At 33.7% G+C, this 23,880-nt stretch overlaps 1 protein-coding gene across 1 annotated transcript; it reads right to left on the minus strand.

The window, feature by feature from the left end:
- Positions 1-563: 563 nt before the first annotated feature.
- On the minus strand, positions 564-22,584 carry LOC140451276 (uncharacterized). The gene is made up of 5 exons (XM_072545018.1): positions 22,549-22,584; positions 21,278-21,508; positions 20,219-20,518; positions 19,584-19,925; positions 564-869 (listed from the first exon to the last, which is right to left on the minus strand). The coding sequence occupies exons 1-5, from the start codon at positions 22,582-22,584 to the stop codon at positions 564-566; spliced, it is 1,215 nt and encodes a 404-aa protein (XP_072401119.1).
- Positions 22,585-23,880: the final 1,296 nt, after the last annotated feature.

Below are 23,880 nucleotides of genomic sequence, written 5' to 3' on the forward strand. Positions count from 1 at the left end.
GTAGGAATAATTAATATTTTTGGATGTAATATATAAAGCACATCCCACACCATCCTTGGACTTAGAAGCATCGGTATATATTGCCACAGATTCTTCAAAGCTTGCAAGTATTGAATATAATAAGTTAATATTAATGTTAAAATTATCGCTATATAAAGATTTTACAGTCTTTATATTAAGAAACAATGAATTGTAATCATAAACATCTGACAAAGTTGAGCTGGATAATATATATCACTGAGGATATCTTGATTATATTGAAGTGCGATGCACAGCAGTGGAGAATTTTTCTTCGACCAATATTTATTTGTAAGATCTTGGTCATTTTGAAGACATTTGTCTACAAAAACTGTATTTTGTGATTTAAATGAGGCTCAATAGCTTCTACACGAGGAAGTTCGACTGGAGTTGTTTTCATGGCATCAAGACATACACGTAGGACTGAGTTCTGCAAGATATCTATTTTGTTTAAAATCTGTGAACTAGCAGAGCCCTACAAGATACATCCATAATCCAATATGGACCTGATATAGGCAAAACATTTTTATTAGACATATTTTTATTTAAGGGTGAATACCAGTTTTTCCAACTTTCTTTGCGAAATTAGAGTTAGTTGTATATGCTATTAAAGCATCTTTCCTGTCAGAAACAACTTGTTCACATTCGAAATCCCACCAAGGAGGAGGTGGCTGCTTAATAATTTTAAAGGGTTTATATGTCGGAATGGATTGAGAAAATGCATTATTAATACTTTCCATTAAGAAGTAATATTTCTCTACGGTAGACAAGCTGTCCGAATGGTTAAGAAAATTTTGTTCGATCAGATCAGAGTATTGGGTCCAATTAGCTTTATTAACATTCCATTTGGCCTTGGGAAGAATATATTCATTGTGAAAATTAACAGAAGAAAGATTTATTTGAACTACATAATGATTCGATCACAAGTAATTTCTTTTGCTAAATCAGGAGAGCACAACGTAATATCAACACTAGATTGTGTCACATCCGGGCAGGTCAGACAGGTTGCTTTGCCATTATTAAGAACAACTAAATTAAGTGTATCAATGGCATTAAGAAGTTGGTGCCCAATGCCATCATTTTTAAATGAACCCCACAAGCTATTATGCACATTCATATCACCACCTATAATGCAGAAAAATTAAATTGTTCTAATATTTTACACCAATCTGTGGAAGTAGATCTAATATCTGGAAGTCTATAAATTGAAAAAAAAATTAATATCAGACTTATTATATTTTAAAGTGATTCCACAAACAAAAATATCGTCATTAAAATTTTGTGTAATACAAATTTCTTCAAAACGATGAATAGATTTTATCAGTATAGCCACTCCCTCGTAACCGTCATATCGGCCGCGTCGAACAATCGTATAATCTTTAAAAATATATTATTTATCGGGTTTAAATCATGTCTCACTCAACAAGGCAACATCAATATCAGTTTCTTTAAAAAAATGTGTTAAACTGTTTTTGTTGGCGGTTCTATCAGATCTACAATTCCATTACATGATTTTAAATTTATTTAAGACAAAGAATATGTAACCTTTTTTGTACCCTCCAATACAGAAGTAATTTCGTGATGTATTATTTCATTCAGGAAGCGTTCTGGCGTCGTCCTTGTTTAACATCTACACCAACGACCAACCAATGCACCCTCAGACTGAAAGTTTTATCTACGCTGACGACCTTGGTATAGCCGTAAAGGGGAAAACACTCACACAAGTAGAGTCCACAATGGAAGAGGCTTTAAACATGATGTCAACTTACTACAAACAAAACTCATTAAAGCCAAACCCTATTAAAACCCAAGTATGTGCATTTCATTTCAACCAACTGGCGCATGTAAAACTGAACGTTTCTTGGGAGGGACAACGCTTGAAACATACTGATAGGCCCAAATATCTTGGAGTAATACTAGACCGGTCACTAACGTATAAATTCCACTGTCAGAGCACAAGACAAAAGGTTTCTACGAGAAACAACCTTCTCCGGAAACTTGTAGGGAGCAAGTGGGGTGCAAACCCCCAGGTCTTGAAGACAACAGCTGATGCCTTATGTTTCTCAACAGGGGAATATGCTTGTCCCGTCTGTGGTAGATCTAGACACTCCCAACAAGTCACCTCGGCGTTAAATGAAACATGTAGAATAATTACCGGTTGTATGAAGCCTACCCCTCTACCCCTACTGTACCGGGTAGCTGGATTCACATCACCAGATGACCTTAGATGCGCCTCACAATATGTGGAGAAGTTGAGGCAAACTTTCGATGAAAGGCACCAATTATACGGGTTTGACGAACCGCCAGGAATCAGCCGACTTAAATCAAGGAAAAGGTTAATGAGAAATGTCAGCGTCAAACCACCCGAACTGTTCCCCCTACATCCAGAACTACCTAATGGAATGGACCTGGACTGGAAAACCTGGCCGACACTCAATCGCATAAGCACAGGTGTTACCCCTGTAAAACAGAACCTTATTAAATGGAGTATCAAGACAGACAGCGACCCACTTTGTGAATGTGGGGAAATACAGAACGTGGACACGTGGTATGCTGACTTTGCCCATCACAGTGCACCGTCGATGATTTATGGCTCGCAAATACAAAGGGTATAGAAGTATCCCGATATTGGTCAGAAAAACTATAGTCGGATTCAAACACGAAAAAGTTTAAAATAGTGACCTTATTTATGGTTTGTTTATTTTGAATCCAATCGAATAAACTATTAAAGGTATAAAACTAAGGTATAAATACATACGAGTATGAACAGCTTTATTTTATATATATATATATATAAATATATATATATATATAAAATAAATATATATAAATATATATATATATATATATATAAATATATATATATATATATATATATATATATATATATATAGGTTATATTTATAATAAATTTTATACACATATTTGAGGTGATCAAAATCAAACATTTTAGTAACTTTATGCTTACGTATTCTCAAGGCGTGAAAACCACTTATTTGTTTTATTTCAAGGTATCAAATTTTGACGTAGATACAACTATAATATTCCTTGCATTTTTTTTATTCTTGAGGATACTAAATTATTCATAATTATTTTTCAAAAAGATATCTCGTGCCATTTAACTGTTCAGTAAAAATTGTTATAGTGCATTTACTTTAACTATACGTCAATACCTTGTTGATGAACTATTTGCCTTTTATTTTTTTATTATGTATATATACTTATTTCATGTGCATGGTGTATCTCTTTTAGAGATTGTTATTGATTTATATTACTATTTGATTTATCATATAAACAGTGTATCTTTTATTCTCGCGTGATTATCTTAACCGTACCTTACCTTTCTAGTTATCTTATTTTATATGTCATAGGTTTCCCTGTTCCTCTAAAAATAGGGTGCCCAATTATTTCCTTTCTCTTTATCTTCTAACTTCTCTTTTCTTTATCTTTAGTACTCCACTAACTAAGTCTTTGTATTTGAGATGTAATAAGACCTCTACCAGACTGAAGCTCGAGCCTAGTACCGTTCCCTGTGTAGCCTCTACTTTGTCATTAAAGAGGGTACAATCTTGGACGTACCTTAACTATACTTAAGCTTTTATTATTGATCAAATGTTTAGTAGTTATAATCTTTCTATCTTATAGCTTTTTATTTTATAGTTTGTCGGTGATACTTTGAAGTTTATTACGTTTTCCGGAGCCACAGAAAATGAATACTCGACTAAAATATACTATATTTTTTATTACTTTAACATACATTTCGCTCCATGGTTACTGCATCGTTCATTTTACAGAGAAATTCCAATGAAATTTTTTCCAATTTAAGGTTAAATTAATTTAAACTAGCCGCATCCTGTTTTAATAGACACCGCCTGTTCTATGGTTCCGCTGAATGTTGAATGGGAATCGTGTGTGTACATCCAGCGAATATGTTCTTTTAAAAGTTCTCATTTGTTTTTTCTACTTGTTAGCTTTTTGCTTTATATAGTAAAATAAAACCTAAACCTTCGTAATGAATACTAAATTTAAACGCATTTTTGAGAATTTTTTCAGTACTTTATCACCAGATACTACTGAATAACAACTATTCTAGATGGCGTAGTTTGTTCATTAAAAACAGCACAGTATGCAAAGTATAAATAGAAACAGAATTAAATATTTCAGGTAAAAAATAGAAAATACAATAAAATTTTTGTTTTAAAGAAAACAAAAGAAAAAAAAAGAAAGAAAGGAAAGAAAAAAAAGTTTTGTTTATTCCTTCAAAGAGGTATTTTGAAGTGGTATTCATGGTGTCCGAGAAAGCAAACAAAGCGGTTGTAGATTTTCAATCAATATTAGATCGAATATGTTACTTGAGAGTAAGGAAAAAGTATAGAAAGATAAGTATCATTAACATGCGCTCACTGAAGATAAAGATATAAAAGCCAAAACAGATTTCCATGAAAAGCTCAGCACCCTAATAAGGAATACATAGAAATACGATATAAAAATAATAAATAATCATTAAAGACATAAATGCGAATGTTAGAAAAGAGGAAATATATAGAAAAATAACAGGGGAACGAAATTTGCATAAGGAGTCAAATGAAAATGGGAAAAAGACCCTTAACCACTGACATGCGGTATGCCATACCGAGCCGAAAATATATTTTGTTGTAAAACGTGTTTTATAAAAGATTCTTAGAACACCATCTGTGTACCTTCAAGTGGGGTTTAATTGTACCTGCTCTCAACTGCTGCAGTTTTAGTACACGTTTAGTCTTTGAGCTACGTTGACATACAGTTTTCTTGCGGTATCAAGTACGGCATGTCAGTAGTTACGTTTCTATAGTTAAAAGCAGTGTAGTGTATTCTTTTGCTGTTAGTATGGCAGCAAGTTCATCCAGTTGTTCTAAATTTAGCCGCAAAACTGTAAAGCTTTCAGATGATGATTTTGAGGCTGTTTTATCTCAATGGGCTGACGAAGTACCTAGTGATTTAGAATATTTTAGTGATAGTGATGTTGACGATGCAAGCGAAGAAGTATGTATTGAAAGTTCACACGACACCGGAAGTGAGCAGTCGGAAAGTTCTGAAGACGAATATCATTTAAATGATAATGGTAAGTCATATTTTTATGGAAAAAATCGTTTTAAGTGGTCTACTACAGCACCATCGAAAAATGTAAGAACTCCGTCACACAATCTTGTAACAAAAGTACCAGCTGTGCGGTCCAGAGATGTAAGAAACGAAACTTCATCATTTTTTTTTAATTTTCTTATTTCTGAGGATATAATACAAGAAATACGTAAATGGACAAATAATAAATTACGTGCAATTCGTGAAAACTATAAAAGAATGAATAGACCAGAACTAAATGAAATTGATGAAATAGAACTAAAAGCCTTTTTGGGATTGCTTTTATACTCATCAGCTTTCAAATCCAATGACGAAGATATAAATTCTATATTTGCTACAGATGGCACTGGTAGTGCCATCTGTATGTGATAGAGATATATTCAGATGTGTTATGTCAAAGGAAAGATTTGCAATATTTCTAAAATGTTTACGTTTTGATAACCCTCTGGATAGAGAAGAAAGAAAAAAGATAGATCCAACAGCAGCCATTAGTAACATATTTAATATATTCATATCAAATTGTCAAAAACTGTATTCCGTAGGCACATGTGTTTGTATTGATGAAATGTTGGTCGGCTTTAGGGGAAGGTGTAGGTTTAAAATGTATATGCCTAATAAGCCTGTGAAATATGGCATTAAAATAATGTGCCTGACTGATGCACGAACAAGTTACTTATACAATGCCTATATATATGGAGGCAAGGACACTGACGGAACTGGGTTATCTGAGGAAGAAAAGAAGATGAATAAACCAACTCAATCTGTTCTTCGGCTTGCTAAACCTATTTATGGAACTAACCGTAATATCACAGCTGATAATTGGTTTAGTTCTATAGAATTAGTAAAGCAGTTAGAAGTAAAGAAGTTAACGTATGTGGGAACCCTCAAGAAAAATAAACGGGAAATCCCTCTGGAATTCCAGCCATACCGATGTAGGTAAGTAAATTCAACTACTTACGGATTTACGAAAAGTTTATCCATAATTTCCCATGTGCCAAAAAAATCGAGGGATGTTTTACTTATTTCTTCGATGCACCATTCAATAGGCACGGATCAGATTACTGGAAAACCAGAAATTATAGCTCATTATTTCGAAAGGAGGTGTCGATACTTTAGATGCCAAGTGTGCCAAATATTCTGTAAAACGTCGTTCTCGCCGATGGCCACTTACTATTTTTTACCGCATCATTGATATAGCTGCTGTTAATTCGCATGTTGTGTACCAATCACTACAAGAAGATAATATGGACAGGCTAAACTACACAAAGGAGTTGGCGAAACAATTAGTTTTACCTCATCTACAAAGAAGACTCAAAAATCCCAGAATCCCGAGAGAATTATTATGTGGTATTGAACGAATACTAGGACAAAAACGCCAAAAAGAAGCAGATTTTGAAGAAAAGCTTGAGAAAAAGAGGACCAAGTGCAATAAAGCGAAAGACTTTTTATGTGTGCTTTTCTTGTGGAAAACCAGTGTGCTTACAGTGTACAAAGAAAAATTGCGGACCTTGCGCGCAAAATGACTAGTTATTTATTGTAATTTTTGGTTATTAAAAGAATTTTGTATTTTAGTTTCTCATTAAATTTAAATCATTAGTCTGTTTCTTTTAACATTATTTTACCATTTCATAGTCACAAGTAATCAATTTGTCTTGTAATTTAGTTTATAAACGATTTTGTAGTAACGTCCACCATTATTTTAAATATGCATGCATTCATAATATTCTTGAAAAAGTAAAGTTTATTTTACTTGTAGCAGTATATTATGCTACAGCAATGTGAAGAATCATTCCGTAGTTGATATAAAAGACAAATATAGTGATATAAGATAAATTCATATTAAAAACAAAGGAGAATAGGCAACGGTATGACATACCGCATGTCAGAGTCTACGTCCTGAAACATCCACGTCAGTAGTTAAGGGTTACTACTTTGCTCCAGAAAACAAAATAAAAATAGCACAAGTTTTGATCATAAAGAAATTAATTAGATTATGCTCTAATATGAGTCAAATATGAGTCCGAAGAACATCAGAAGCCCCGTTAGCTTGAAAAATCCAATTACTATTTAAAGCAACGACAAAAATGAAGTGGAAAACACAAAAATAGTCACAGACAAACAATCTTTCAAAATTTGCAAATCTAAGAATGTTTTCCATTCTCCTATAATATTACCTTTGTTGAGAAGCATACTTTGAAACCACCGATAAATCTGGATCCTTTGACCCCACCAAGAGTTAGATTTATCAATAACTCGAACAGTTGATATCTTCTAGCAAGATTAAGGGAGCCGGATATCTTGAAAGCCATTAAGCTACATCTTGCTTTTTTACACGACCAACCTGCTCCAGTGATTGCCCAAACATGGACAATCACAAAAAAAAGATTATGAATATACTATATACTTGAGTCACTCAACACGTGATGGAAAGAGCAATGCTAGGTATATCACTTAAGGACAAAAAAACAAACACATGGATAAGACAGAAAACCAAAGTCACCGATGTGGTGCAAAAATCATTAAAGTTGAAATGGGAATACGCTGGACATGTAGCTAGGAGCGATCTAAACAAATGGCACAGATCAATTTTAACCTGGAGACCATACCAACACAAAAAACCCAGAGGCAGACCTCCTATGAAATGGACAGATGATCTGAAAAGGACTGCCGGGAAAAATTGGCTACAAGTAGCGTACAACAAAAAACAATGGAAAGGAAGACTTGAAGAGGCTTATCTTCAGATGTGGACGTGAATGGCTAGACGAAGAAGAAGAAGAACCTGCTTCAGTATGTTACGAAGGATTCATTAACACAAGCGTTAAACTCTTTATGGCTTCCGAACGACTTCCCACTAAGACTGACGATCTACGAAAAATCCTTCTAGAATTTAACGATACCTATAGAATTGGTCCAATTGAGGTGAAAGCTAATCTTTCTGCTTTTAGATCCTTTCTCACTTCGGAAAGAATTATTCACTTACAAAAATCAAGAGAAAGTCACCGAAACTACGATTCTGTTGTCTCTCCAAAACAAAATTTTTAAATAATACGACGTGTTCGGTGGAACCAAAACCCTCAAATTATTTTAGTGATGACAACTTTATCATGGGTCTGATTAATATTAGTTCTATAAGATATAAAACAGATGAATTATTTTTGTTTCTAGAGGAATTAGGATTTCCCCCGATAGTTGCGGTTACCGAGCACTGGTTTAAAGTCAACGAGCCTTTTTTTTGTAGAAAAATATATCACAATTGCTAAGTATGAATAATGATTTTACTTCTATAACAAAGTATGACTTTCTGTTTTCAGTTTTCATGGGTTTATAACAAGAATCTTAATCTATACATTCTTTGCATTTATAGATCACTTGATTTTTCCACAGAACTGTTTTTTCAGAACCTGCTAAATGTTTTATAATAAAAGCTAAAGAATTCTATGCGTTGACTTCAATATTTTTTACGCTGTTGCTTGTGCTATCCAATTATCCTTGGTCAATGTATTCGAGTCGTATGGTTTCACAATTCACCTACAAGAATTACTAAAACAACATCTACCATAATTGATTATATTGTCTCAGATTTCTCACTCCTTGATATACGCTCTACAATTATTACTGCAGGACTATCTGATCATGAAGCAGTACATAATAAGTTTAACACTCTAAATAAACCGTCCCTGAAAACCCAACGTTTAGGTAGGATTTTTTCGTAGAACTTTCGTAAATTCCAAAATTTTGTACTTGACTTCTAAGTGGCACATTCCTTCTGTAGACGTTGACTATCATTTTGGTGATTCTTTAGATAGGCTTGTCTGTATTTTTAATAAGGCACTTCCTTTAATTATAATTAAAGGATGGATGGAAAGATTAAAGGAATTAAAGCCATGGGCCTTAGAGGCCCATGGCTTGAAAAGTTTGTCCTTTCTTCATTTTTGCTTTCCTTTATGTACTGAGATCTTCTCTGGCTCGATATGTGATTTTTCTCCATTCCTTCTTGTTATTCATTTTTCTTTTCTGGCCTTCTAGTCCAATTTCTTTCATATCTTTTTCTACCTCCTGATTCCATCTATTTTTTGGCCTTCCTTTTCTCTTTTTTAAAGTTATAGTGTAGTTTAGTACCCTTTTTGGAGTCCTCGTGTTCGGCATCTTTTCTAGGTGATCTTGCCATTTTAGTCTCTGTGCCTTTATGACTCCTATTATGTTAGGTTGATTATATAAAAGCTTGCTTTTCAACATTCCACTAAGAGCATGTACACTTCTATTGCCTGCCATTATTCTAGCTTGTATTTCTTGTTTAATGTTAGGTTTACGTGATATTATTGCACCTAGGTATGTAAATCTTTCTACCATTTCGAATTCGTATGATGATCTTTCTTCTACTTCTACTTTAAACTTTTGTCCATCCCTGAACTGATCATCTGTCCACTGCATAATTTTGTTTTAATTTCATTTATGTAAAGTCCCATTTTCTTTGCTGCTCTTACTATTCTCTGTACTATCTCCTGTAGCTCTTTTTTTCTTGCCAGCAACACTACATCATCCGCAAATGCCAAAACTTGGTGTCTTTTATGATATAGGAGTCATTCTCTATTGATTTTCGCTTCTCGCATTATTTTTTCTAGGCATAAATTGAAGAGTAATGATGACAAAGGATCGCCCTGCCTTAATCCTTCGTTTACTATAAATTTGTCCGATGCATGATTGTTCACTTTGACTTTCTGTATTCCCTAAAGTAACATGTATCATGTTACGCAACTTACTGCTAACTCCCAGTTCCTCAAGGGTCTCTTTTAATTCCTTCCTCTTTATTCTATCGTATGCTTGCTGGAAGTCGATGAATAGCGCTATCGTTGGTAAGTTGTGTTCATAGCTTTCTACTTGTAATTCTCTAATTATGAATACTTGGTCTGTTGTGCTTCTCCCTCGTCTAAATCCGCACTGATATTCGCCTATTATATTTTCAACTTATTTTTCTGACTTATCTTTTATGAATTTTGATAGGATTTTATATACGGTATTTAGTAACGCTACTCCTCTGTAATTACTGCATTCTGTTTTGTCTCCTTTTTTGTGTAATGGACAAATAATGGCTTCCTTCCAATCTTCTGGTATTCGTTCTTTTATCCATATCTCTTATATCATCTTGTATATCCAATTATTTAGCATTTTTCCACCATATTTCATCATCTCTGCTGTTATGTTATCGCTTCCAGGGGATTTGTTGTTTTTCAGATTTTTTATGATTTCCTCGATTTGTTCTTTGCTGGGTGAATTATCTTCTATGTCTTCTAAGTGTTCGATTCTTGCTTCTGCTTCCATACATTCTCTTTGGTTTGACTTATTATTGCCATTTAGTAATTCATCAAAATACTCTTTCCATCTTTCGACTATTTCTGCTTCCCCGCTTATACTATTTCCTTCTTTGTTTTTAAGGAATATGGGTTTTTGTTGGAAACATTTTTATTTTCATTACTAGCACCTTGATATAGGTTTTTTATTTTTTTATTTCTGTAATTCTCTTTTATTTCTTTTAGCTTATTTTCTATATGTTTTCTCTTCCTTTCTCTCAGCACATTCTTTACTTTTTGTCTTTGCTCCATATATCTATTCTTTGTCTCTGTTGCTTCTTTCGTGATAATTTCCATCCTTAATGATTTTTTTAGTTCTATTTCTTTTTGGCACTCTATGTCGAACCAGTCTTTCCTCTTTTTATTCTCTTGTTTATTACATTCTTTTGCTGCTTTGTTCATTATTTGCTTTATGTTTTCTAATTTCTTCTCAGTTTGCTCTTCTATTTGTATCTTTTTTAGTTCTCTTTCCATTGTTTCCTCGTATATTTCTTGCTCTTTCTTTGTTGCTAATCGAATTGAGATATGTATACATTTCTTTTCTTTTATTTTGTTTTTGTTTTCTGGTATCAGTTGCTTAATTTTGATGCCCACCATGTAATGATCTGAGTCAGCGTCTGGTCCTCTGTATGTTCTTATCTTCTTTATACATTGCTGTTCTTCTTTTTCGATGAGCACGTGGTCTATTTGGTTTTTAGTCTTTCTATCTGGCGATATCCATGTTTCCTAGTGTATTTCTTTTCTTTCGAAATATGTGCTCATTATGATCTTTTTTTTTTCTCTTGCGAAATCCATCAGGAATTGTCCGTTCTCATTAGTTTCATTGTGTTTAGTATATTTTCCTATTGTCGGTCTAAATACTTCTTCCTTCTCTATTTTGGCATTTGCGTCGCATAGAAATAATTTTCATATCATATCTGGGTATATTTTCGATTGTTCTGTTTAATTCATTGTAGAAACATTCTTTCACATCATTATCTTTTTCTTCTGAAGGCGAATATTTATGAGGGTGATTTTTTGGTATTTTCCCTTGAACCTGATACTACATATGCGGTCTGATACTGTTTTAAACTCTACTATTGCTTCTTTTAGCTCTTTTCTTATCATAAAACCTGTGCCTAACGTTCGATTCTTTCCGCCGCTGTTAAAAACACTGTATCTTCTATTTCTAATATATCATTTCCCACCAAACTGATTAAATAACTATGTTTAAATTGATCCGAACAAAACTTAGGATAGAATATCTTATTTATAGATTTTAAAAAGTCATCATTATAATTAGCCGTTTCGAGTCGCTTGCTGAACATAGGCCTCCCGTAAATAATTCCATGGCATCGGATCTTGAGCATCCTGAATCCAGTTGTGCTAGAGGCGCTTAATGTCGTCTGACAACCTTGTTGGAGGACGTCTTCGATTACGATAAGCATCGTGTCTAGGCACAGCAAAAGGTCTAAATTCTAAAATTTTTTTGGTCCATCTTCTATCTCTGTTGTTGTTATTGTTTTTCATAGCACTTTGTAATGAAGGGGTGAAGCAGCTCAAATTGTAAATTAGAAAAAAATATTCAATAAGTTGCACAAGATTAAAAAAAAACAAATTTTGTTTAAAATCAAAATTAAGACTTTTGATACAATTAATTTTTTGCGGAAGTGTCCATAGTATATATTGTGTAAAAATTAAAAATAGAAATATTTAAAACGAGCTGAGATATTGCAAGTTAAATATAAAATTTCATTAAAATTACAAAATTAACATTTTTGCCTTTTTTTTAATTTCCATGTTCTTCCAATCAAAAAAGTTAAAAAAGTGCAGATTTTTATTACAAACATTTTAGTACCAAATTTGTCTGGTTGCCAACGAGTTATAGGCCCTGGTTATCTTTTTGGCGATTTGCTGCTGGGAAGACAAAGATAGACAACTTCAAATAGCAAAATATTGAAGTTTTAATCCGATATAATAGTTGTTAGTAGTATCTTTTACCTTATCACAAATACACATTAAACGGTAACATCGACCGAGATATACCTAGTAAACTGTCAGATCCGTAATTCTTATTCATTATATACGAAAACATGTCGTTTGATTTGCATCAGGGACAATTAATTTTACTTAAGTATATTTGCCGAACATGAAATTTCGGATTTAATTATTATCGGTCACGCGATCGTAACTTATACAAAAAAACTGTTAATTAATGCAGAAAGGATACGCTGTCAGGGGGAATTTTCATAATGACGAATCACTTGTACCGACAAACAGAGACGTGTAGTACATGTTACGGCCAAAACGCGAATTCTAATGAAAAGGGAAATTTAATTTTAATTAACAAGCAATTTTCTGTGTTCATAAATATGTAAACAAATGTACGCCAGAATTACTTCAAATAATCCATAAATTTACGCTAATAATAAAAATATATTGTTCTGAAGAATTATATACAATAAAAATATAGACAGCAATGACAAACATTTTCGTTGCTGTTTTACTTCTAAATTTGTAATCATCATCATGCTCCATACCTATGCCATCCATCGTCGAATCTAAGCCTCCCCTAAGTATGTCCATTCGTTTCTGTTGTTTATTTTCCATTCCATTATTTTAATGCCATTAGTCAATCTAGTTTGAGGTCTGCCTCTGGTTCTTTTTCATCCTCTCCTCCTTATGTGACCTACCTAGTTTTATTTTACCGTAGCAATTTGTTGGATTACCTGAAACCATTGATCTTAGTTCTTCATTAGGTATACGATCACTGAGTTCTTTGAGTTACTTTTTGCAATTCATGAGTTAAGCTCTTGTTAAACGGTTCCATACGTTAGTATAGTCAGTACACACACACACACACATATATATATATATATATATATATATATATATATATATATATATATATATATATATATATATATATATATATATATATATATATATATATAAGTAAAAAGTAATGGCATGTCTCGCAAAACAGAAAACCAAAAATGGTATATCGATGGAAGGCAACCGTATATACGTATTTCTGACTATTGGTCGTCTTCAGTACGGTGCAGCCAAGTTAGAAAAGGAGCATATTAACTTGGGAAAGGATCACTACAGGAGCAATGCAACCAATTTGTGGCATTAGAGTTAGAAGACCCTGATGGCTTCCAGGGCAACAACTAACACCAACCACGGATGAAGCTACAGCTACCTGGGGAAAGGAATGCCAAACGTTGAAACGTTTAAAACAAATGGAAGAGGATAATGCGAGTGAATAATAAAAGTAAAAAGTAATGGCATGTCTCGCAAAACAGAAAACCAAAAATGGTATATCGATGGAAGGAAACCGTATTTCTGACTATTGGTCGTCTTCAGTACGGTGCAGCCAAGTTAGAAAAGGAGCATATTAACTTGGGAAAGGATCACTACAGGAGCAATGCAACCAATATATATATATATATATATATATATATATATATATATATATATATAGATATGATCCGAAAACGTATATAAAGAATAATTAATAGAGAAAAACAAGAAGACACAAAAATTCGTAAAACCATGTTATAGTTATAGCATATTTAGATTTACGGTAAATTTCGGACTTTTCAAATTTGGATAGGTATTTAAGATAAGCCTAAGTATATAACAAAATGTTATATTGAAATATCAAATCTACCTGCATTTTTTTTAAGGATTAACTTCGGTTACCACGAAATAAGTCATTAAGAGAATTAGTACAAACTAGAAAGTCTTTTGTCTGATATTTTTGTACACAAGTATGGGAATTGGAAAGTGTTGGCGTTTGGAGAATTGAGTCGAGGATGTTGATTGGTTAACAGAAAATTATGGAAGGGATTGAGAGACGAGAATGATTTTTGAAGCGGAAAAAGGAATCATCTGCTGTTGGACGGGAAGTGAGAAAAGATATCAAACCGACAAGTGTGTGTGTGTGTGTTTTTTTTAAACTTTGAAAGAAAAGTATAGATTTTGTGAAATAGTAGTGTCAGTAAGTTTTGAAAGCTGATTTGCCGAATGAAAAGGGTGCAGAATTTGTAAGTACCAACAAATGATTATACCCGGAGAGATTCGTAGTAAAGCAGATAGAAGCAATTCCAAAAGGAGATCCAAAAGTGAGTCAGTACGTTCTCTTGATCGACAGGACTGTTTTTATAAGTAGAACCACGGAAGGAGTTTTTAGATAGAGATTTAATTAAAGTGAATCATTTTCATAAAGTGCAGAGATAAATTTATTGAGACGAGACAACAGATTGGACTAATTTTCATATTGTAATTTTACATGGGGAACAGGTATTTCTAAGGGATTTTATTAGTTGTATAAACCGTTTTTTAAAAAGTTTATTTTACTATTATATTTTAATTGTATTTCACAAATTTGAGTTTTTTTTATTCATTCCTTTTACTCCTCTCCTACTTAGGATATTCCATAATGGGGATCTATTCCATATTTGGCACACTTCCTATACTGTAAAAAATAAATGAACGCTAGACAAGAGTGATACAAACACATAGGATAAGAATGAGAACCGTAAATATCATACTCTACACTGGCCCAACTGTCATTTGGGCCACATTTCCATAACTAAATCACATGAAATATTTACGTAACCTAACTGTACAACTAGCGCCATTTCTTGGTATACAGTGAAATGTTAGTTAAGCCACTTTGAAATGAAGGATATGATAAAATGCGACCTATTGTACTACCTATATGAATTATAAAAAAAATCAGTTGGGCCACTCTGTTTCTGAGCGACTCAATTATAAAGTATATAATTATAATTGACTTTTTGCATTTTTTTATAACTTAACCTTGCATTTTTGGCATATGAATATCTATTATTTGTATGTATTTATAAATTAATATTAATTTAGTAATTTTAATTTCGAAAATATATTTTTCTCCGCCATTAGTAATAATTTGACTGACAGTTTCATTTTACTTCAGTGATTTTCATTATCAAATCGTCCAAAAAGCGTGAAAAGGACATTACGTAAATTTTTATTCGATAAGCGCCAACTACATTATTCAACGCTAAAATTAGCTTCTGTACTAAATAAATAGTGTTTTAGCTATTGTCTGTTATTTCTTGCTTTCACATTAACACTAATGTTCGCCTTTCGGTCTAGAGTAGATTGTAAGTTTTGGGTTGCGGAAGTTTATCCAAACTTTTAATTAATCCTTTATATAATTTTATATTGTTCTGTACACCTCCGGTGGTAAATTAAGATTAGTGGCCAAAATATGCATATTGTTGTGGTAAGTTTCGAAGACCGAAGAGTAATTATTATTAAGAAGTTTTAGTAAAGCTTTAAAAGCGTTCTCGAACTAGAACATACGTAAAAGATTATTATTCTATAGTACCAGTAAAAATATGATAAAACTAAAGAATATTGATATGTAAATAATTATTTTACACGAAATAAACAACATTTATTAATTACAGGCAAAGAAAAAAAAATTAAATTGTTTATGTGATGGAACACCTGCACCTGCAACAAGATGCAGCACCTGCCCTTAATGCTGAAATCGTTGGAAATTATTTAAATGAAAAAATTTATAATCGGTAGATTGGAACTTACTGTCCTTGTTCATCAAAACTAAATCCTACTGATTTTTTATTTAAGGATTTTTAAAAAACAATAGTTATAAAACTGACTTTAATACTAAGCAAGAATTATTATTACAAAGCAGTCATCAAGCACTTGTAGCATTTTTCTCTTCTTTGGTATCGCTGGAGTTGATAATAAACACATTTTAAAGTTTGTTTATATATCACAGATGCGTATTTCCTTGGTGTTCTTTTGACCGTTTCCGCTTAATATTGCGCGTTAAATAAATATCTACTTGGGTTGATATGAACGTTATGCGGAGAAGCGAATGATTTTTAAGGATTATGAAGTTACTCTCAGTGAGGCCGCTGTCAAAAGCAGTTGGTTTCAGTGTCAGTCCGAATTTAGCTTCAAATTCGTAAATGATTTTCGTTGTAATTCCAGTTGTAATCGAGTTTTTAAGAAGCTGAGTTTCAAAGTTTGCGTCCCAGTGCCAGCTTCCATCCTCATTTTGTTTGTACCAGGTCATCATTCCAGACTTCTTCTTCTTTAAGTGCCGTCTCCCGATCGGAGATTGGATATCATCATCACTATCTTTACTCTATCTACTGCTGCTCTGAAGAGTTCTATAGAACTGCATTTAAACCAGTCCCTTAAATTCTTCAACCATGACATTCTTCTTCTTCCTATACTCCTTCCTCCCCTTATCTTTCGCTATATTATCAGCCTTAATAGTTCATATCGCTGTCCCCTTATTACGTGTCCCAGATATTGTAACTTTCTTATTTTTATTGTGTTCATTATTTCGCATTCTTTGCCCATTTCTCGCAATACTTCCGTGTTAGTTTTCTTCTGTGTCCATGCTATTCTAAGCATCCTCCTGTAACAGCACATTTAAAAGGACTGTGATTTATCTATGTGTTCTTGCATTAATGTCCAGCTTTCAAGTCCATATTGCAGTATCGAAAACATGTAGCATCTCAGTGCTCTTACGCTCAGTTCTAATCTAAGGTCTTTGTTGCAGAGAATTGTTCTCATTTTTATAAACGTATTTCTTGTTACTTCTATCCTGGCTCTTATTTCGGTTGTTTGATCATTGTTGTCTGAAATCCAGGTTCCTAGGTATTTGTATTTATTAACCCTTTCTATCGGTACATTTCCCAAAGATATGTTTGTTGGTATATTTGTTTTCTTTGTTATTATCATGTATTTGGTTTTTTTTATATTCATTTTTAGTCCATATTTTTCACAGAAACTGTTTGTTTTATTCAGCAGTAATTGGAGTTGTACAGCAAAGCTTGCCATAATCATGGTGTCATCTGCATATCTTCCACCTTTTTTACCACCCAGAAACAAGATTCTTCTAAGCGGCGTCCTTATTTTAAATAGTTTAAGAACTTCTTGTGTTTTGTTTGTTCCAATAGTTTTATGTAAGTACACCTTTTTACTTCATTTTTGTAGTCACCCCAATCCAGTCCCCTTGTCGTTTACTTATCCACGCTCCAGCTCTCCAGAAAAACCCTGAGTAGCCGTTCGCAAATGTTCCGATTTGTTTTGCTTGCCCTATCTCCACCCCAGTAATGTCTGTCTCCAATTTTCAACCCCTTATAGTAATACCCTATGTGGTAGGCAAAATAATCGTTACACATTTAAAAAAATAAAGCCAATGCTTTTACTTAATTGTGTAAGATATATAATAAAAAGGTGTCAATTATTATTTTAACAAAACGAGGGACATCTTAAACATTTATTATAATTTTAAAATTTTTGTAAAATGGATTCTATGTAATTGTTCTGTTGTTTATTATTGTTGTTTTTATGTTTATTATAATGGTAATATTTTTGTAAAATTAATTCTGATTGTTAAGTAGTTTTTATTCTGGATAAATTTGTTATTTCCATTTTTTAAGTTAATTGATCTTATTTCTGGTAAATAAAACTGTCAAGGACTATTATCCACATAATTTAATTTTAGAATGTGTTAACTGAGCGTTTGTTAAGTGTCTATAACGTGATGTCAAATAAACAATGTATTTGCAGAGTAGCTCCAACGACTGAAAATAGATATATAATATGTCATATCAGCTGAAAAAGAATTAAAAATGTATAAATGTATAATTAAAATACACTGAGCGGCAAAAAAAGTGGCCACCCTATAAATTTCCGAAAATAAAAATTCGTTGGAAGTTTTATGCACTGTTTCATATTGCGCCTAAATTTAAATATTTATTGCGATCATATATGCTTGTTTTAGATATATAGTTTTGACGTTTATGTTGTAAATAGCAATTTAGCTTTTCAAATGTAGATTTCAACTAAGTGAATAATTAATATATGGTGTTATCTACAGTAGAAATTGCTCGAAGTATTGCATTGCTACAAGATGGAAGAAGTTAAGTTCATGTATCCGAATTTTTACGTATTCGGAGAACTACAGTACGGAAAGCTTTCCATCGCTTTATAAAGACTGATACAAACTCACGTCGACCTGGTTCCGGTCGTATAAGAGTTACTTCGCAAAGAGATTATCGTTTTGTTGTGATGGAACTTTTAAGAAATCGCCATTCCACTGAAATTGCTGAGAGAACGATTAGAATACGCCTCGATAAAAGAGGACTAGTGGCAAGAAGGCCGGCTATTGTTCCCGACTTACAACCCAGATACTGTAGGAATCGATTAATTTTTGCTCGACAACATCAACACTGGAACATACAGGATTGGAGCCGAATTATCTTAACTGATGAATCGCGGTTCTGTTTGAAGTCTGGCAATGGCGGAGAGAGGGTTTGGAGAAGAAAAAATGAAAGATATACCCTTCTTCTTCTTGTGGTGCCTATCTGTTACGGATGTTGGCTAATAGCATGGCAATTCTAACTTTATTGACCGCAGCTCGAAATAGTCCTGAAGTGGTCAAGGAAAACCATTTTTGTAAGTTCTGGAGTCAAGATTTTCTTCTTATTCCTGGTTCCCTTTTTCCGTAGACCTTTCCCTGTAATATAAGTTGAAGCAGGTTATATCTATGATCGTTTCGCATTATATGTCCAAGATATTCTAGCTTGCGCTGTTTCACTGTGGATATAATTTCACATGTTTTATCCATCCGACGTAGAACCTCAATGTTTGTTATTCGGTCCACCCAGGAGATCCTGAGTATCCGTCCATAACACCACATCTCAAACACCTCGAGTTTTCCCATGGATGCCTCGGTTAGTGTCCATGATTCAACCTCATAGAGCAGTAATGTAAACACGTAGCATCTCAATAAACGGATTTTCGTTTTTAAAGGTAGGTCGTGGTTCTTAAATATCTTGCTCATTCTGACAAATGCTGACCTGACTTTTTCAATTCTTTGTTTTATCTCAACTGAGTGGTCCCATTGGTCGTTTACGTGGTTCTTAAATAGTAGTAACGGGGCACTTGGAGTATTTGTTGCTGATCTACCAGTAATTCACTAGGTGGAATATGCTTCTTACTGATGACCATGTACTTTGTTTTCTTGATGTTAAAATCAAGCCCGCATTCTTGACTAATTCTCCATAATTGCGTTACTAGTGTCTGTAAACCTTCTAAACTGTCTGCAAAGAGGATGGTGTCGTCTGTATATCTGATGTTATTTAGGCGCTCACCATTTATGAGAATATCCTCTTCGATATGTTCTAAGGCCTGGCTCATGACGTGTTCCGAATAGACGTTGAATAATAGGGGAGAGAGTATGCAGCCCTGTCGTACTCCTCTCTTTATTGAAACTTCTTCTGTTAGTTGGTCTTTCACCCCAATGGTTGCTAATTGGTTGTAGTATATGTTCTTGATTACTCGAAGATCTTTGTTATCCAGATCAGTTGCCTTTAGTATATCCATGAGCTTATCGTGCTTGATTCTGTCGAAAGCTTTCTGGTAGTCGATAAAGCATATATAAATGTCGCAGTTGACCTTTGCCGCAATCTCTGCACCTTTGAAATAATACCTGAACCACGAACAAGGCTTCTCTTGTACCTAACGCATCCCTGAATCCAAACTGCGTTCGTGAGATTTGTGACTCACATTTCTGATAAATTCTTCTGTGTATTATCTTTAAGAAGATCTTAAGAATGTGGCTCATTAGACTGATAATACGATGCTCTTCGCATTTTTTGCATTTTTCCCGAGTCATAGATTTTATTGAATGTTGTCGTAAGCCATTTTACTCCGTCTCCCATGATTTTTAGAAATTCTGAATGAAAGTTGTCGGGCCCTGGTGCTTTGCCTGCTTTGGTTGCTTCAATTGCGGCTTTGATTTCATCTTGAGTGATTGGTGGTCCTGTGTCGTATTCCATAATTATCTGATTGTTATCTCTGTCGTCATCGAATGTCTTCTCAACGTATCTCTTGCGTATATTCTTTGTTTGTTCAATGTCTATTACTGGGTCGCCATGATAATCAGTAATATGTCCTGATCTTTTGGGTTTGTATCTGCTTTGATTATCTTCATATATATTTTCCTGTCTCTGGTCATGGAATAATTCCTCTATATATTCTTTCCATCTTCCTAACTTTTGTTCTGTCTCCACTAAAATGTTTCCTTGTTTGTCCAATAGTATGCTTGAGGTTTTTTGTTTTGCTACCCCAGCTAATTCTTTAACTTTCTTATGGAGATTGAAGTTATCATATTTGTTTTGTAAGTCTTCTATTTCTTGGCATTTTCCAGCGAAATAAGTCTCTTTAGCTTCTCTTATTTTCCTTCTCATTTGATTATGCAGCTGTTGATAGTGAGTTATGTTGATATTCTTTTGCCTTCTTCTGTCCTCCATCATTTCCAAGATTTCTTCTGTCATCCAATCTCCTTTCTTGCATCTGGTTGTTGTGAGTTCTCTGCTACTTGGTTCGATAATTGCATTTTAAAAGAATTGCCACTGTTGTTCTACATCACCATCAATTGATTCCGGTATGGATTCTAGGTTTGCATTAATTTCTTGTTTTAGTTTTTCTTTGACGTCTTCTGATTCTAATTTTTGTATGTTCAGTTTATCACTTTTGTAGCTTTTTTGTATCTTTTTTAAATGAAGTTGGAATTTTGCTACAAGAGGATTGTGGTCCGACGCCACGTCTGCACCTGGGTACGCTTTCACCGATTGTATTGCGTTTCGGTATCTGTGATTTATTAAAATATAGTCAATTTGGTTTCTAACTATTTTATCGACCTTGTCAGCTGGCGATTTCCAAGTGTAAAGGCGTCGTTTAGGCAGTTTGAAGAAAGTATTCATTACTGCAAGATTATGTTCTAGGCAGAATTCTATAAGGCGTTCTCCTCTCTCATTTCGAACACGGAGTTCATATGGTCCTACAGTAGACTCACATCTTCCTTCTCCAACTTTGGCGTTAAAATCACCCATTACTACTGGTATATCTCTAGATGTTGTATTTTGTAGGGTGTTTTGAAGGTCATCGTAAAATTTTTCAATTTCTTCCTCTGTTTTATCGGCGGTTGGCGCATAAATCTGAATAAGATTTAATTTCCATTTATTTGATATAAATTGATTAAATTGAGGACTTGTGTTAGCGCTAATAGTTTGTGTTTGATTTGTTTGTATCTCTGCATTAAAGAATGTCAATTCTATATATTTTTAAATAGTACACATCAACTTTACTACCGTACAGTACAAAATTGTTCTACTTCTAACATCACCTACTTTTAAAGTGCCTTCAAGTGTACCTTACACATTTTCCAGAACGCTCATTAAATCTGTTTGCTTTGCCTTCGCTGAAGAATTTAACACTGTACTTCCCTTTTGTGAGTTAAACTTTACTGAGCAAGACAAATATGTTCAGCAACGTATTTTCAATATTTCTGTCCTTAACAGGCACCAACAAAAATATTTGCACAACTCGTTCCAAAACGTGCCCATTGAATTCTCTAATTATTTCTAACTGTAGCAAAGACACTTCACGTCGTCAAACTGAAAACTTGTGTACCTCAGAAAATAATTGTTTGGCGAAATTGTTTACCGACAAATTAATTACTCATTATTTCAATTAAAACAAACCACTCAGGCTTTCATACCGGAATTATTCTTAATCAGCGAGTTTTTGTTACCGACGAATCCAAATTAATAAAATAATCATTTAGGAGCATCCTCGAAAACTTCAAATGGATGGATATTATGACAATATTAGGGACAAAATGCTCGAACACAGGATCGTATCTTATAAAAGTGGCATTATACATTTTAATTTTGGTGATGAAGAAAATAAAAACAATTTATAAAAAAAACGTTACTAACAAAATAAATAAGAAATTAGTTTGGATTTATGCAAAAATTATTATTCAAATATTATTCTTCCAGATTCCAAGACTCTCATCCCTGTAAGAAAAAAAATTATTTATCCAAGGTGTTACGGTATCAAAAGGGTTGATATCGAGGGAATCTCCCTATGTTATCGAGCCCTAGGTGTCATGAATAATTCTCACAAATTTGAGATATATAATTTAATATATGTATATAGTTTAAGCTTAAGTATTTCTCAACCATTTCCTTACCCATTTGGATTTCACAAGCAGTACCGCTTTTTGCATGGTATCATAGAAATTCTCACTAAGGTCTTGAAACTATAAACATATATTTGTTTCTCCATATGATATCTGTCTAGTATCCCAATATTCTGGCTGCCTTGTTGACAAAGATTCGCACTTCTGGCTGCCTTGTTAACAAAGATTCGCACTGAGGCTATCTTCCAGCCTGATTTCTGCCGACATGTTTCATAATTTGAATTACGTCTTTCAAATAAACTCTGTCAAACGTTTTTGTGAGATCCAAAAAAACACAGGAAAAAAGGTTTGTTGAATTCTCTGAACTTCTTTACTAGTTGCCGTAATATGAAGATTGCGTCGGTTGTACATCTATTGGTCCTGAATCCTTGTTGTTCTGATATGCCTACTGTGTCAATTAACTTCTGTGACAAGATGGTTAGAACTCCTAGATGGAGGAACAAGGAAGGAGCCTCGACTTGATCAATAGTGTTACATCAACTACAAAATAAACACTATTGACGGCGTCCCTTGGAAACGTCTACTAGTAGACGGCTAATTCTTCCAACACCGGACCAAACCAAATCAGATGACAAACATCAAGCCACAATTCTTCTCAGAGCCAGCACTGGCAGTAGCCAGCATAAATATCGAGGGCATCACTACAGCCAAACAAGACATCTTATCAGAATTCTGCAAGAACACGAAATGTGAGGTATTGTGCATCCAGGAAACCCACAGAGACCTAACTGCAGCGAGACCGAAAGTCTCCGGTATGAAACTGATTGCAGAGATACCACACAATAAGCATGGGAGCGCGGTATTTGCGAGAACTCTAACCATAGTCTCATCTGTGGGAACAACAAATGTACACGGTTTTCACCCCCAACTAACTTCCAATCACAACCCAATCAGTTCAATTCAATTATTCAAGTCGTTAAGATCGTTCTCGGAGGTCTCATGCAGTAGTAGCTTATTATTAATATGTGCCTGATATTGGCTGATATCTAATAAGGGTATCCAGATACCATGACATTGATTTTTATCACTATGTTCCTTTCTCTTTTTATGTTGATTTGGACTTTAATTATTTGTTTTTTTTTTGTCACTTATAATTTAGTAGATTTAGTTTCTTGTTCTACCGTTTGGACTTTCCCAGGTCCATCTTCTGTGCATCTTTTTGTGAAAGAAGCTGTTTATGTTGGATAAATTATTCTGCATTAGTAATGCCAGTAGCGTTTCTCCTCGGTCATTTCTTCCAGGGGAACCGAATTTTCCCAAGGATGTTTCTAGCTCTGCTTCTTTTACACCAATTTTTGTGTGAAAGTTTCATTATCATCATCA

Source organism: Diabrotica undecimpunctata, chromosome 9 (genome assembly GCF_040954645.1).
Source record: "Diabrotica undecimpunctata isolate CICGRU chromosome 9, icDiaUnde3, whole genome shotgun sequence".
NCBI classification, from domain to species: Eukaryota; Metazoa; Arthropoda; class Insecta; order Coleoptera; family Chrysomelidae; genus Diabrotica; species Diabrotica undecimpunctata.